Here is a 13,280-nt window from a genome sequence, read left to right on the forward strand (position 1 = left end):
CCACTGTCTAACCCTGCTGCATTTAACTCCTCTAGTTTAATGCAGATACCACCATTCAGATACTAAACCTTGAAACCTGGCAGTCACTTCAGGACCTTTATACTCCAAGTTGTCTGTAACACTTTTCCCTCAAACTTTCACATAGCTAGTTCCTTCTGACCAACAAGGCCTCACCTAGACTCCCTTCTCTACAGGGATTCCTCCCCTGGCTACGTTAGCAAAAGAACCTTCCTCCCAAGTCACTCTTTAGCTGAAGCCCAATTTCATTTTCTTCATAGAACTTTGCACTACCTGAAATTAATCTTATGTATTTTTTTACTTATTTATTTTAATCCATTCTCTATGAGCTACTTAAAAGCAGATGCCATATCTGCCTAGCATGAAATACGTGCTTAATAAACATCTTTGAATGAGAAACATTCCTGGATTTCTATTTTCCTCCACATTAACCACCACTCTTGCACAGCCCTACAACCTGAAAAAGATAAATATTTAAAAGAAACACAGCATGGACCTTAGCCTCCTGGTTGGCCTCCCTGCTGTCTGTTTCCTCCTCATCCAGTTCATCTTATATCCTACCTGCTACAGAATTATTCTAAATCACAGTTCTCAATTTATCAATTACTTCTTCAAAATTTTGAAGACACTACCTATTGGGTACAAAATTAGGCACAAACTCCCTATCTAGAATTCACTATTCTCTTCTGGCTCCACCCTACCTTTTAAAAAATTAAATTCCCTCTTTAACCATTTATTTTAAAATAATTAGAGAAATAGTAAGTTGCAAAGAAATGTACAGGAATTTACATGTATCCTTCCCCCAACCTCCCCAATGTCAACAACTTACACAGCTCTTATACAATATCACAACTGAGAAGCTGGTACAATCCACATAGCTTATCCAGATTTCCCTTGTTACATACATACTTGTGCATGCATGTGTGTATGTGTGCATACACAAGCACTCAGGCTTACCTGTATAGCTCTATGCAGTTGTATCGTATGTGTAGCCTTGGGTAATCACCACCATAACCAAAATACTCAACTGTACCATCACCACAAAACTCTGTTTTCCCTTTATTGCCTCATTCATCTCCCCCATCACTACCCCTGCTACCACCATCTACTCTTCATGTCTATATAAATGGAATTCTTTTTATTGGTAAGTAGTATTCCATAGTATGGACGTACCACAGTTTAACAATTCATCCACTGAAGGACATTTGGATAGCTTCCTGTTTGGGGCTAATACAAATAAAATTGCTATGAACATTCATGTACAAGTCCTGCGTGAAAATAGTTTTAATTTTCCTAGGATAAATTCTTTAAATTTAGAGTGCAATCAACGACATCTTACTTTTGTAGCCTCATTTTCCCAAGATTCTTTCCTGTTCCCATATTATAGTCAAATAAGACCACTGGTACTGTTTCTACTTCCTCTCTGATTCCTAATCCTCTCATCATTTGCATATTTATTATTAATAACTGCCTAAATCTCTTTTTTAAAGTGGATGCAGAAATAAATTAACATAGAGTACAGGGGCACCTGGATGGCTCAGTGGTTGAGCATTTGCCTTTGGCTCAAGTTGTGATCCCAAGGTCCTGGGATGGAGTCCTGCAATCGGGCTCCCCTCAGGGAGCCTGCTTCTCCCTCTGCCTGTGTCTCTGTGTCGATCATGAATAAATAAATAAAATCTTTAAAAAACCTTAGAGAGAGAACAGAGATGAATGAGGGAACAAATAAATAAGAGATAATATTTATCAGTCCTGTATCAATGAAAGGTGATCTCTTTCCTATAAACCTGCGTCATATTTGCTAAACTCCTCTTACAAAATCTATGTTCTTCCAGTCTCATAGATGTATATATGCCCTATACTTCCATTAGTACAGTAAACTTCCTGGAGACAGATCACTTCTTATTAATTTTATATTTACTTGGACATCAAGTACAGTGGTTCTGTTAGAGCAGGAACTCAAGCAAAACAGAATCTTCATTATTGAAATGAATGGATGAATTAAATATATTTTCCCTAAGAGGGCTCTGATATAACCAGGAATCCAGGATGTTATGTTTGCATTAAAAAAGACAACTAATAATACAAGTCTATACAGGCTAAGTGCCAAAGGATAATAGAAGCAAGAAGTGTTAGAAAAGTACAGACAAGTGAGTGATTTTTTTCTGGAACAGTTGGGGAATTTTTCTTTAAAGAAGGCTACGTTTGAGGGAAACTCTGAACAGATGAGTAGAACCCAGAAAAGTAGAAAAGGGAGTCCTTTTCGATAGACATTAAAGAACAATATATGGGTTGATCTCATTCTTTGTAGCTGCTGGACAATGTTCCATAATACAGATGTGTCCAGATTCTTAAACCATTCTCCTAATAACAGACATTTAGGTGTGCATCTGTTAGGATTAAGTTTGGATCCGTGTCACAAAAGACACAAAAAAAGAGTATCATGAAAAAGATACTTTATTTCTCTCACATGAAGGAAGCCCAGAGGTAGACAATTACATTATTAGTATGTGGATTCCGTGGTCCTCACACTCCCTGCTCCATTTTTCAGCTCCACCACTCTAGCTTTTTTCCCCAAGGTTGCCTCATGAGCCTAGCCAACACATCTTGTTATAGGCAACTGAAAAGGAAAGAGAAACAAACAAAAGTGTCCTACCTCCAAGATAAGCCAGCTCCCTTTATGCAGTCTTCCAGAAGTTTCATACAATACTTCCAGTTCTAACTCGCTGGCCAGAACTTAGTTATATGACCATCCTAGCTGCAAGGGAAGCTGAAAAAAATGTAGTCTTTTACATGAGTGCATTGCTGTCTCAAAGAAAATTTAAGATTCATAACTAAAAAAAGATAATAAATACTGAGTAGCAACCAGAAGTGAGAGAACAAAACTGAAATCATGCCCTGCCAATGAGTAAGCACACACATCATCTTCCATAGTCAGGAAAAAGAGAAAGAAAAGAAGCACTTCACGCCCTGACCCTGAAATAAACAAACAAGCAAAAAAAAGGGGGGGGGGGAGGTACAGTGGGGAGAATTACATCTGGTTCTACTTCCTAAAATAGAAGAAACCTTAATCCTGTTTGTGTAAATTACTGACTCCTTACAAAAGTTTTCCCTTAAGTCTGCAATATTCTTATGATAATCATGTCTGATTTTCCACCATGAACAAAGTAACTACAACCTTGTAATCCTGTCGGTTTTTACTTTAAATAGTTATATTTTTCAATCAGCAAGCCAGTCCTGAATTTGGACTCGCTTGCAGAACTTTGCCAAGTAAGGTATTTTTCTTTTCTCAAGAGATTTCTCTTTTCTTAATACTTTGGTGCCTCTAAGTCTTCCTTTCACACATCTCAGCCACAGGATTCTTTCTTGTTTTCACTATTATAAATCATATTGCAGTAAACAACTTGTAAACGCCTCCGTACACAGAGTGACAATTTTTCAAACACAGATATCTAAAAAAGGACTTGCTGGGACAAATGAAATATGCATTTTTAATACAGTCTACTAAAACACTATCTGAAGAGCTGTGCTAGTTTATATTCCCACAATCATTCTATGAACGTTCCTGATTCCCCACACATCACCAACACATGAGATTATCACTCTTTTTATTTTTAGCAAATCTGATGGGCAAAAACATATCTTGTTGTTTCAATATGCATTTCCCTAATTACCACCTAATTAGTAATTATAGTCTATCTATGTTGAACATCTTTATTATGTTTATTAGCCATTTGTCTTAATTATTCTTTGAAGACCTGATTATCATCTTCTCATTTGCTTGTCTTTTTATGGATTTACAGAAGTTCTTTATATATTCTGGTTATTAATCTTTTGTTATACATAGTATTACTGTTTTCTTCCAATCTATCACTTACCTTTTTGCTTCGTTTATAGTATCATTTGACTTACAAAGTATTAAACTGTGATGCAGTCAAATTTGTCACTTCTCTGACTTCTAGGATTTTGTCTTGCTCACAGACAATGCCACCCTAAAATCACAAACATAATGTCTTCTGTTATTTGTAGGGTTTGTCTGTTACATTTAAACTACACAAAATTTATTTTTACATATGCCGTGAGGTAGGATTTTCTCTAATTATTTTGCTAAAGGGATAACGAATTGTCCCAATACTATATCCTAATCTATTCATTTCCCTACTTTGAAATGTTATCTTTGGAGCACCCGAGTGGCTCAGTGGTTAAATGTCTGCCTTTGGCTCAGATCGTGATCCCAGGGTCCTGGGATCAAGTTCCCCATCAGGCTCCCTATAGGAGCCTGCTTCTCCCTCTGCCTATGTCTCTGCCTCTCTCTGTGTCTCTCATGAATAAATAACATCTTTAAAAGAAAAATTGTTATCTAAATGACCACACAGAATTAGCACTATTTGTGGACTTTACTTTTCTGTTCTACAGATCCATCTGTCCATTTCAATACTACAAAGTTTTAGTTATCAAAACTCTGAAGTATTTTTTGATATCTGGTAAATCAGGCTCCTCCCTATTGTATCTTTAAAAAAAAAATGTTGGCTGTTGTTGAAGCTTTTTAAACTTCACTTTACTAAATTCCATTTAAAAGTCTTATGGAGATTTTTTTTTTTTTGTATTGAGATTGCCTGATTTGTAGATTAGCAATTTTTCTTTTTCTTTTTAAATTTCATTTATTTGAGAGAGAAAGAGAGCAGGACTGGGAGGAGCAGAGGGAGAGACTCTTTTTTTTAAGATTTTATTTATTTATTCATAGAGACAGAGAGAGAGAGAGAGAGAGAGAGAGAGAGAGGCAGAGACACAGGCAGAGGGGAAGCAGGCGTCGTACAGAGAGCCGGACGTGGGACTCGATCCCGGGTCTCTAGGATCACGCCCTGGGCTGCAGGCGGCTCTAAACCGCTGTGCCACCGGGGCTGCCCGGGAGAGACTCTTGAGCGGACTTAGTGCTAAGCACAGACTCCAACTTGGAGCTCCACCTCACAAGCCCGTTATCACTGCCTCAGGAGAAACCAAGATCCATTGCTTGAAGGACTCTGCCACCTAGGCACTCCCAGCTGTTTTTCCTTTTTAAGAGTACCTGCATGTTTTCAAAATTAGCAAATACTTATCAAATACGTACTTTGGGCTTGAGTTCTGTGGGAAATTCAAAAGATTTTTAAGACAGTCCTTGCCCTACAGAAATGTACAACCTGATTGAGAGGAAGAAAAATATATAAACAACTACATTAAATGACTAATATCTATAGAACTAAACTTGTGACTCACTTATGGTCACTACAGTATGCACTTTGGGCTTATTTTTGCCTCTCATTTTACTACTGTCTTTGTTTTTCCTTCGGCTTTTTTTTTTTTCTTCTTTTTAAACACCTGACAACTGGGGTAAATGTTTATCAACATAATCGATTTCTATTTTACAGTCATCCCAGGTAAGAAGTTCTATTATCATCCCCAGTTTACAGATAAGAAAACTAAAGCTCAAAGAATTTGTCACTTTCTCAAGATCACAGAACAAGTAGATGGAGTATAGCTAGGATATGAAACCCAGTTAACGGGACTTCAGTCCCCATAGTGACACTCTTCTCCCTTCCCCCTTTCATGTTCCTGCTACTTTTATCAAATGAAAAAAAATCATCTCTAAAATAAGGATAGGGAATGAATAAATGAGTCAACATTCAGCTTTCCTATTTAATCCTCTCTACACATGCCCAGCCAATAATAGAAGTGCATATGGGGAACGAGGGCACACTCCCCTCTGCCACTGTCCAGGTTGGACCCTTCCTATCTCTTAGGCTTAGCAAAGGACAGGACCCACTACAGAATTTACAGGGCCCAGACAGCCCGGGTGGCTCAACGGTTTGGCTCCGCCTTCGGCCCAGGGCGTGATCCTGGAGACCCGGATTGAGTCCCACGTCGGGCTCCCTGCATGGAGCCTGCTTCTCCCTCTGCCTGTGTCTCTGCCTCTCTCTCTCTCTCTCTGTGCGTGTGTGTCTCATGAATGAATGAATGAATGACTAAAAATCTTAAAAAAAAAATTCACAGAGCCCTGTGCAAAACCAAAATGTGTGGCCTCTTGTTCGAAAATGATGACTACCTTCCAGAGGTGGAGAGGCCGTGACCTGAAGCGCAGGGCCCTTCTAGGCACAGGATCCTACCTCCACGAAGCAGGCCCCGACTAAGAGTTTTCTCTCTTTCCTAACCCGGGTGTCTGGCTTTGCAGATTCACAGCCCTGCTCCGATGAAGAAGGCTGCTCAGAGGTCTTCCTCCCCACCGACAGCGACTACGACTCCAGTGACGCTCTGAGCCCCAGAGACCTGGACCTGGTGTACCTGTCCTCACACGACATCGCCCAGCAAGCGCTAAGCGGCCTAAGTGGCAGCGCCCCCGACGTCCTGCAGGTGCACGACGTGAAGAGCCCCCAGGGGCCGGGCCAGGACCCCCAGGCCCGGGTCCCGGGGCCGGATCCCGACCACTCGTGCGCCGAGGTCCTCCACAGCCTGACCCTCTCAGGCTTCCCGTCCAAGAACCACGCCAAAATGGCGCCGGGCTCGCGGCCGCCGCTGGGTTTCCTGGGAAAGCGGAAGCCGCCCAAGCACCAGCACTGTGGGGGCTTCAGCCGCCACCACCGCTGGCTGCGCATGCGCAGCGAGACGCAGTCGCTGTCACTGTGCGAGGGCGTTTACACGCAGCGTCCGTCCCGGGCCTGCGGCCTGACCCAGGAGCCCCCAGAGGCCGAGCGTCTGGGACCTGCCCCCGACGGGCCCCGCAGCCTGGTTCTGGCCCACACCGCAAGCCTCCCGGAGGACGGGAAGAGCCGCCTCCAGGACCCGAGGCCTGCCGTGCGCCGCATCTACGTGGAGCCCTACCCCGCCGCCCTGGTGGACACAAAGCCCTGGGCCGCCTTGAGCCCGCCCCCCGGAGGCCCCTCGGGCCTGCCCAGCCCCGCGGGCCGCGACATGAGCCCCGAGGGTCCGACCGCCTCGCCGGTGTCGGAGATACTCAGCAGCATGCTTTAGGGACAGCCTCCGTTCCTTCGCCCGCCCCCATTGTGTCCCCATCCCTTTTCAAATAGTTTGAATGTTAAAACTCCAAACAAAAGTCACAGGTTCAAGGTACCCCACCACCACCACCACCACCACTTTTTTTTTTTTTTTTTTTTTTTTTTTTTAGGATAGAGTTGGTCGGAGGTGAGAGTTGGCCAGTGTTCTTCCCCGTTCAGGGCACAGAAGAGCTTTTGTGTCAACACGGAGTCGTAGACACAAGGGTTCAAGCCCGCCAACCTGTTGTGGGTTGGGCACAACTCACGTGTGGCTGAGGCAGGGCAACCTGAAGAGCCACCCCCAGTTCCGCAGCTGGCTCTGTAACTTGACCTTTGGGTTCAGGGCTGTTTCATGAATTTGTGATGGATGAGGAGGAGTTCTAGAGAGGAAAATAAGATTAGCCTTGTTTTTTCCTTCCATTACAAACCCCTAAAAGAGTTTAAGGGAAAGAAGCCCAGGTTGTGTCTTCGGGACACAAGGTCAAGGGGACTTGTTCTAGGTTCCCAGTCAGCTACGCCAAGGCATTCCAAAGTGCAGGGTTCTCAGCTGGTCACCAAATCCAATTCATTCATCAGCACCCATATGACGAAGTAGGCAGGACCTTTCTTCACTCAGTGCTGTGTGGAAACCACCAGAAGCAAAAGTAGAGGATGCTTTGCTTCCGGCTTTGCCCTGCAAAGGTGAAACAGGACACAAAGCAGCCCTTCCTTCACACTCAGCTCCCATTCAAGCGTGAAAAATGGGTCTTCTGTTATTCAGAGTGCAAGGAGATAGCTGAATTACATGAAAACCTGGATTAAAGACAAAACAAGGAGCAAAGAGAGAGAGATGGGCAAAAATGCATTTCCTCTACAATCCTAAGTAAAGTCCATGGGGCTTTGTCTCTGAAAATGATAGTGGATCTGCTTGGATTCTTTTGTGATGGAATGTCATTGATCCAGACGGTGCCCTGCAGATATGGCCAGCAGTTGATGAAGTCCTTACAGCCTCACTGGCTCACTGGCACATCTACTCACTCCTACATCACAAGTTACAGTACAGATTATCCTTTTCAATTCCCGCCTTCCAAAGTCCGGTTTTGCCCTTGGATCAGCTAGACCACTGGCCTCAAGGAAAATCTTTCCTTAGAAGTCCCTGTCGATGGTTCCAAGACTATGCCCTGTGACACCTGAAAATCATGCTTTGGTCTCAGTGCCTCCCACCTGCCTTTCTCACAAATGATAAACCCAAATCAAAGAGAAATCATACTGCATATTCAAAAAAGGTCTGAGCCTTCTCTCATTTCCTGGAGCCAGGACTCATTTAGTTTACTGATATTCTAAATGGTCCTTTTCTGCTTCACAGGCATTTTGGTTAAATATTGCTCTTTATGGGCCCTACCCCTGTCCTCACAGTTCTACCATTCCTCCTCATGGGAGTTCATACAAAGTCCCCTGTTCACAATGTTATTCCGATCCCTTCCATTTTTAAAACATTTGATTTAAACATAAATAATTACCCTGGCGGAAAGGTACAGATTTGGCCCATGGCCTATGGTCATTAGAAAACTAAGGCCCAGAGCTCAATCTTTATTTTTTTAAGAGATTTTATACTCAGTAACCACCACCCTCACCATCACCCCCAACCCCAAACAAAGAATCTTGAGCAGAATCACTGTGGCTGCTTTTCTATGATTGCAAGAATTTTAAAATGCAGTTTTCTTCTGTTCTGAGTGAACTCTATGTAAACGGAGTGTTAGAGCTAGAAAGGACCATAAAATTAGTCTTAAGTCCTTGCATTTACAGATGAGGCAGTTAAAGCCTAGAGAGGTTAAGTAATTTGCTCAAGGTCACAGAGCTAGTTTAGTCTCAGAGTTAGGGTCACAACCCACAACCATTCCCTTTACAGTAGCCTGACCCATTGGGAATTGATACATACCTAGCCAACTTTTGGTTGCCTATAGGCTACTTACCTAGTTTGTAAAATATCCTTTAATTCCAAATTCAACTTCTTTTTTCAACCTTTACCTAACAGATTTCCATTATCACAGAGCTCCTTGTTGCCGGGAAATACAAATTTCACGTAATCAACATGTAAGCTAAGTTAATTAAAAAGCAAATTTGAAAGAAATGTCATTTAAAATTACATACCACATGACTCCCCTACAATAACAAAAATGACATAGTCTTCTGCACTCAGTCTCTACTTATTTCTGATCATGGGACAGATTGTATATGTTGAAAGCTGGAATTGTGAAAACCTAAGAAACCAAGAGATTCTCTGATTCTGACCTTTCTGGTGGCATGGAAGGACATTTGTGACAGTGAATTACATGGGAGGCATTCAACGGGCAGCAAAAGCAGGGACTGACCCACCCTTTTGGTCCCTCATTTGGTCAGCAAGTTCTGGCACATTGGACTAAATAATGACTCATCAAGTAAAATTGCATTAAATCCAAACCCACTAATTTATATTGAGAGTACGGGTTATTTTTTCACCTTCTATGAGGAAAAGAGATGCATGCCCATGAAATGAATATTGCACGTTCGATTTCAATGGGTTGACAATGAATCAACTTGAAAATGCATTTTCCTAGCAATATTCCTATATAGAAGTGGATGTTACATTCTCAGTAATTATCCATTTGTTCAAGTAGGTTCCCTTCACCTGTACCTCCACTTTGCAACAAACATCCTGTGAGCCTAGTTTAATAGATTCCTGTGAGAAACAATTATGTTCTCTAATTTACAATCCTTTATTCATTTGTCCAGACCTCTCATTACAGAGACTTTACAACTTCTGAGCATTTTTTGTTTGCTTGTTTGTTTTCTTTTATCCTGATGTTTTTGTTTTGTTTTATTTTGGATATGATGGACTTTTTTCTTTTTCTTTTTTTTAAATTTTTTTTAATTTTTTTAAATTTATGATAGTCACAGAGAGAGAGAGAGAGAGGCAGAGACACAGGCAGAGGGAGAAGCAGGCTCCATGCACCGGGAGCCCGACGTGGGACTCGATCCCGGGTCTCCAGGATCGCGCCCTGGGCCAAAGGCAGGCGCCAAACCACTGCGCCACCCAGGGATCCCTCTTTTTCTTTTTAAATCCAGTCTGGGAGCCTCTGGAGGAAACTTTGCTGCCCCATAATTTTTGTGCCATGCTTAACTCTCACTGGTATTATCCAGCTCTCATCATTTGTGAAAACCTTCAAAAAATCAATGACCAAGTCCCTCCCATATGTCTGTCTCTATTCTGAGTCCCATGGAAAACAAAGAATCAAGACCAAAACACATTCCTGGGCCACAAGGAGCTCACAGTCTGATAGGAGTGCAGCCATCATCACCATACATCTTCTCATTGATGTTTTAGAGGAGGCAAAAGCTTGTCTCCTCAACCAGACCACCATAGGACATGGTACATTGGGCTAAACATCATTGATTTCACTCTTTCCAGCTCTTCATAAAGGAAGACAGCCTGGAAATACAAGTCACCAATGTATATGCTTGGCAACCATTTACAAGGCTATCACATCCTCTTAATTGGTGAGGGGAACTGGGAGACAGTAATTAAAAGCATTTACTCTAGGGAATGGGTATTTTAAGAAGTGGGGACTTAAAGATGAGACCCACTCCATTTTAAGAACATTCACTAATGTTCAAAGCAATAATTACACTGGATAAAATGGTTCCATTTGGATTGAAAGTTGAAGCCAGTAGTAATAATATTCCTCCAGCCCCCATTCCTGAAGGATCCCAAAGCACTTTATGAAAAGCAATGACTGAAGCCTTGTTGTACTCCCCTAAAAAGACCTTGCCTGGGAGCCACCTGGCAAACACCTACCCTGTCCTTGCCAGGAGATCGTGCCAGACAAGTGGGAAAGAGGACTGGCCTCTCATTCATTGTTATCCTGCCACACGAAGGTGCACTCTGGCGGGCATTCTGCTCTTCCCTTGAAGACAGCAATTTTAGACAAAGAGGCACAACAGAAAATCCCAACTTCTTGGCCTCCCCCTTATTCTTCATGCTCTACCCAAGATGTACTCGCTTTCTCTTGGAGAACTATCAATTCAAGCTGTTAAGGGGTCTGCAGTGGATTTAGGTTCCCGTAGTTCTGTCAATGGCACACAGAAGTCACTGGCTTCTTAAAATTGATACTGTTGGAAAGATGATGGCATTCCCTTACAGTACTCTCAAGTTTGTATGCAGCAGAACTACAGCAGAGAGTGTGCATCTCTTGGTATATTTGTTTATTGAATTATAACATACCATTTAGAGAGGGTAGTTACTGGTTAACAAGAGAACACTCCCAGAGAATTACAAGTCACTTTATAAAAGTGAAATATTTTCCCAGATGATTCAGTGACGCAAACCTGAGCGTTTTTTTTTTTTTTTTCCTGCTCATACCTTTAAGGAAAAATTTAAGGGAGCTATTTGGAAAGCAATGATACTTCTTCACAGGTAGTAGAGTGAACAGGGAAAAACTTGTTTCTTTGCAGGTCACCTCTCATAAGATGTTCAAACACATGGCTTACGACTGTTAAGCTCAACTTCAATGCGGCCTTACAAACAACAAGGGTAGTGTATTTGAAACTATGTTGCACAGCTTGGAAACTTATTCTAAGATCCTAATTCAGAGTTTTTCTGAGGTGTTGAACTTTGCCATTAGCAAAAAGTATTTTTAGAAAAATCCATTGACTGTTTATGAAGCACTGATTTCGCCATATTTCAGGTCTCTGATTTTTCCACCACATCTGCACCCAGTGAGTTATATTTGTTGTTTTCAAGTATTTCTTCTATTTCCATTATTAATGAATTTGTAAAATGGTTATTCAAAAAGAAAGTTGGTTTTGTTTAACAACCAAATAGACAGATAGATGGTGAAAATATTCTATTTTGATAAAGGAAGGAAGAGGTTTATTGTGGTTGTTTTAAATATTATCCTAGGGTCCTTCCACTCCAGATACATACTTTTTTTTTTTTTTTTTTAGCAAAAGCCAATATTTAACTTAATGGCAAATGTTATCAAGCTATTATTAGCTAATGCTCTTTGGTCCTCTTCCTTCAGTCCGTGATATGAAGGTCTGAATATGCTTTCACAGTAACCACTATCCGGTAGCTGATTTATAAAAACCAAGTCTGGCAAATTGTGTTAAGTCAGCCTGAGTTGCTGTGTTGCTTCTTGCCCTGTGACCAACCAGATTTGGGGGAATATTCCATTAGCATGGTCACAAGCATCAGTTTAGTGTTTGTGATGGAAAAAAAATTAAAGATGTGTGTGTGTGTGTGTGTGTGTGTGTGTGTGTGTAGTGGGAGAGAGATGTTTCATAGAAAAAGTAATTTAAGTGACATTCTATTAGGCAGTGTTTAATTGCTTCCTGCCTGATGTGTACATAGTGATTTGGCTTATTATTGGTTATTTGTTCAAAACTTAATGTATCTTGTTGCTATGTATGCAACTGAGTGTATGTAAAAGTTTAGACTTCGGTACATTATCTGCACAATTTTGTGTGCTTTAAACCTCTGTAAATGTACAGATGAATCATGTATGGTGTATTAAATGTGACCTCCTCTCTTGAAACAATAATATTTTGTAGTATGTACTTTTGCAAACTATTTGAACATTTTAAATGGATATTGTAAATGGCCAGTACACTCAATCATAAACAACACTGGTAAAACGCATGCCTCTTCAACCTCCCAGTTTATAAGAAGAGGTCAGGGGTTAATAAGAATTAAGATAATTTTTCTAATGGCAAGTATTTTTGATAATTTCCTACCTGCTTAATTGTATTTGAAAGAAAAGTTGTCAACAGAAGAAATCTTAGCTAGCAGGGGGAATGACTTTATTTCATAAGCATTACATAATGCTCATATACTTTATATCTAACCTGATGATGTTGAAATATAGTTCATGGGAGAAGAAGTGAAAAGTATTTTTGATCCTTCATAAGATCTTTTGCTGTTTCAAAGACACTTTCCAAGCCCTCTGTCTTCAGTGTGGAGAAATGTCAATTAAATAATAAACTAATAGAATTGTCAGTAATTGGCTCACCTGCTGGTTTTTCCAAGTCTCAATGAAGACACACATTTTTCAGCCTCACCTTTTAAGATCTTCTCACTGAAACTGTGGATGAGGATTATTTGGGGCATTGTTTTAACAATGATTAGAAATATCTGGCCAATTGGCCCTTGATTGATCCATAGCATTTGGACTATTTCTCTCGCATAGTTGGTTATTGCCAAGCATTGAAAATACAGCAGCAGGC

The 13,280-nt window shown here is 41.2% G+C and overlaps 1 protein-coding gene across 1 annotated transcript in view; it reads left to right on the forward strand.

Annotated features, from left to right (window-relative positions):
- ANKFN1 (ankyrin repeat and fibronectin type III domain containing 1) overlaps positions 1-7,017 on the forward strand; it is a 133,719-nt gene extending 126,702 nt beyond the window's left edge. Inside the window, exon 17 of the mRNA XM_055334416.1 lies at positions 6,221-7,017. Within this exon, the coding sequence (XP_055190391.1) occupies positions 6,221-7,017 (797 nt within the window). The remainder of the gene's footprint in view (positions 1-6,220) is intronic.
- The last annotated feature ends 6,263 nt before the right edge of the window (positions 7,018-13,280 follow it).

This window comes from Nyctereutes procyonoides, unplaced genomic scaffold, assembly GCF_905146905.1.
Source record: "Nyctereutes procyonoides isolate TBG_1078 unplaced genomic scaffold, NYPRO_anot_genome, whole genome shotgun sequence".
NCBI lineage: Eukaryota > Metazoa > Chordata > Mammalia > Carnivora > Canidae > Nyctereutes > Nyctereutes procyonoides.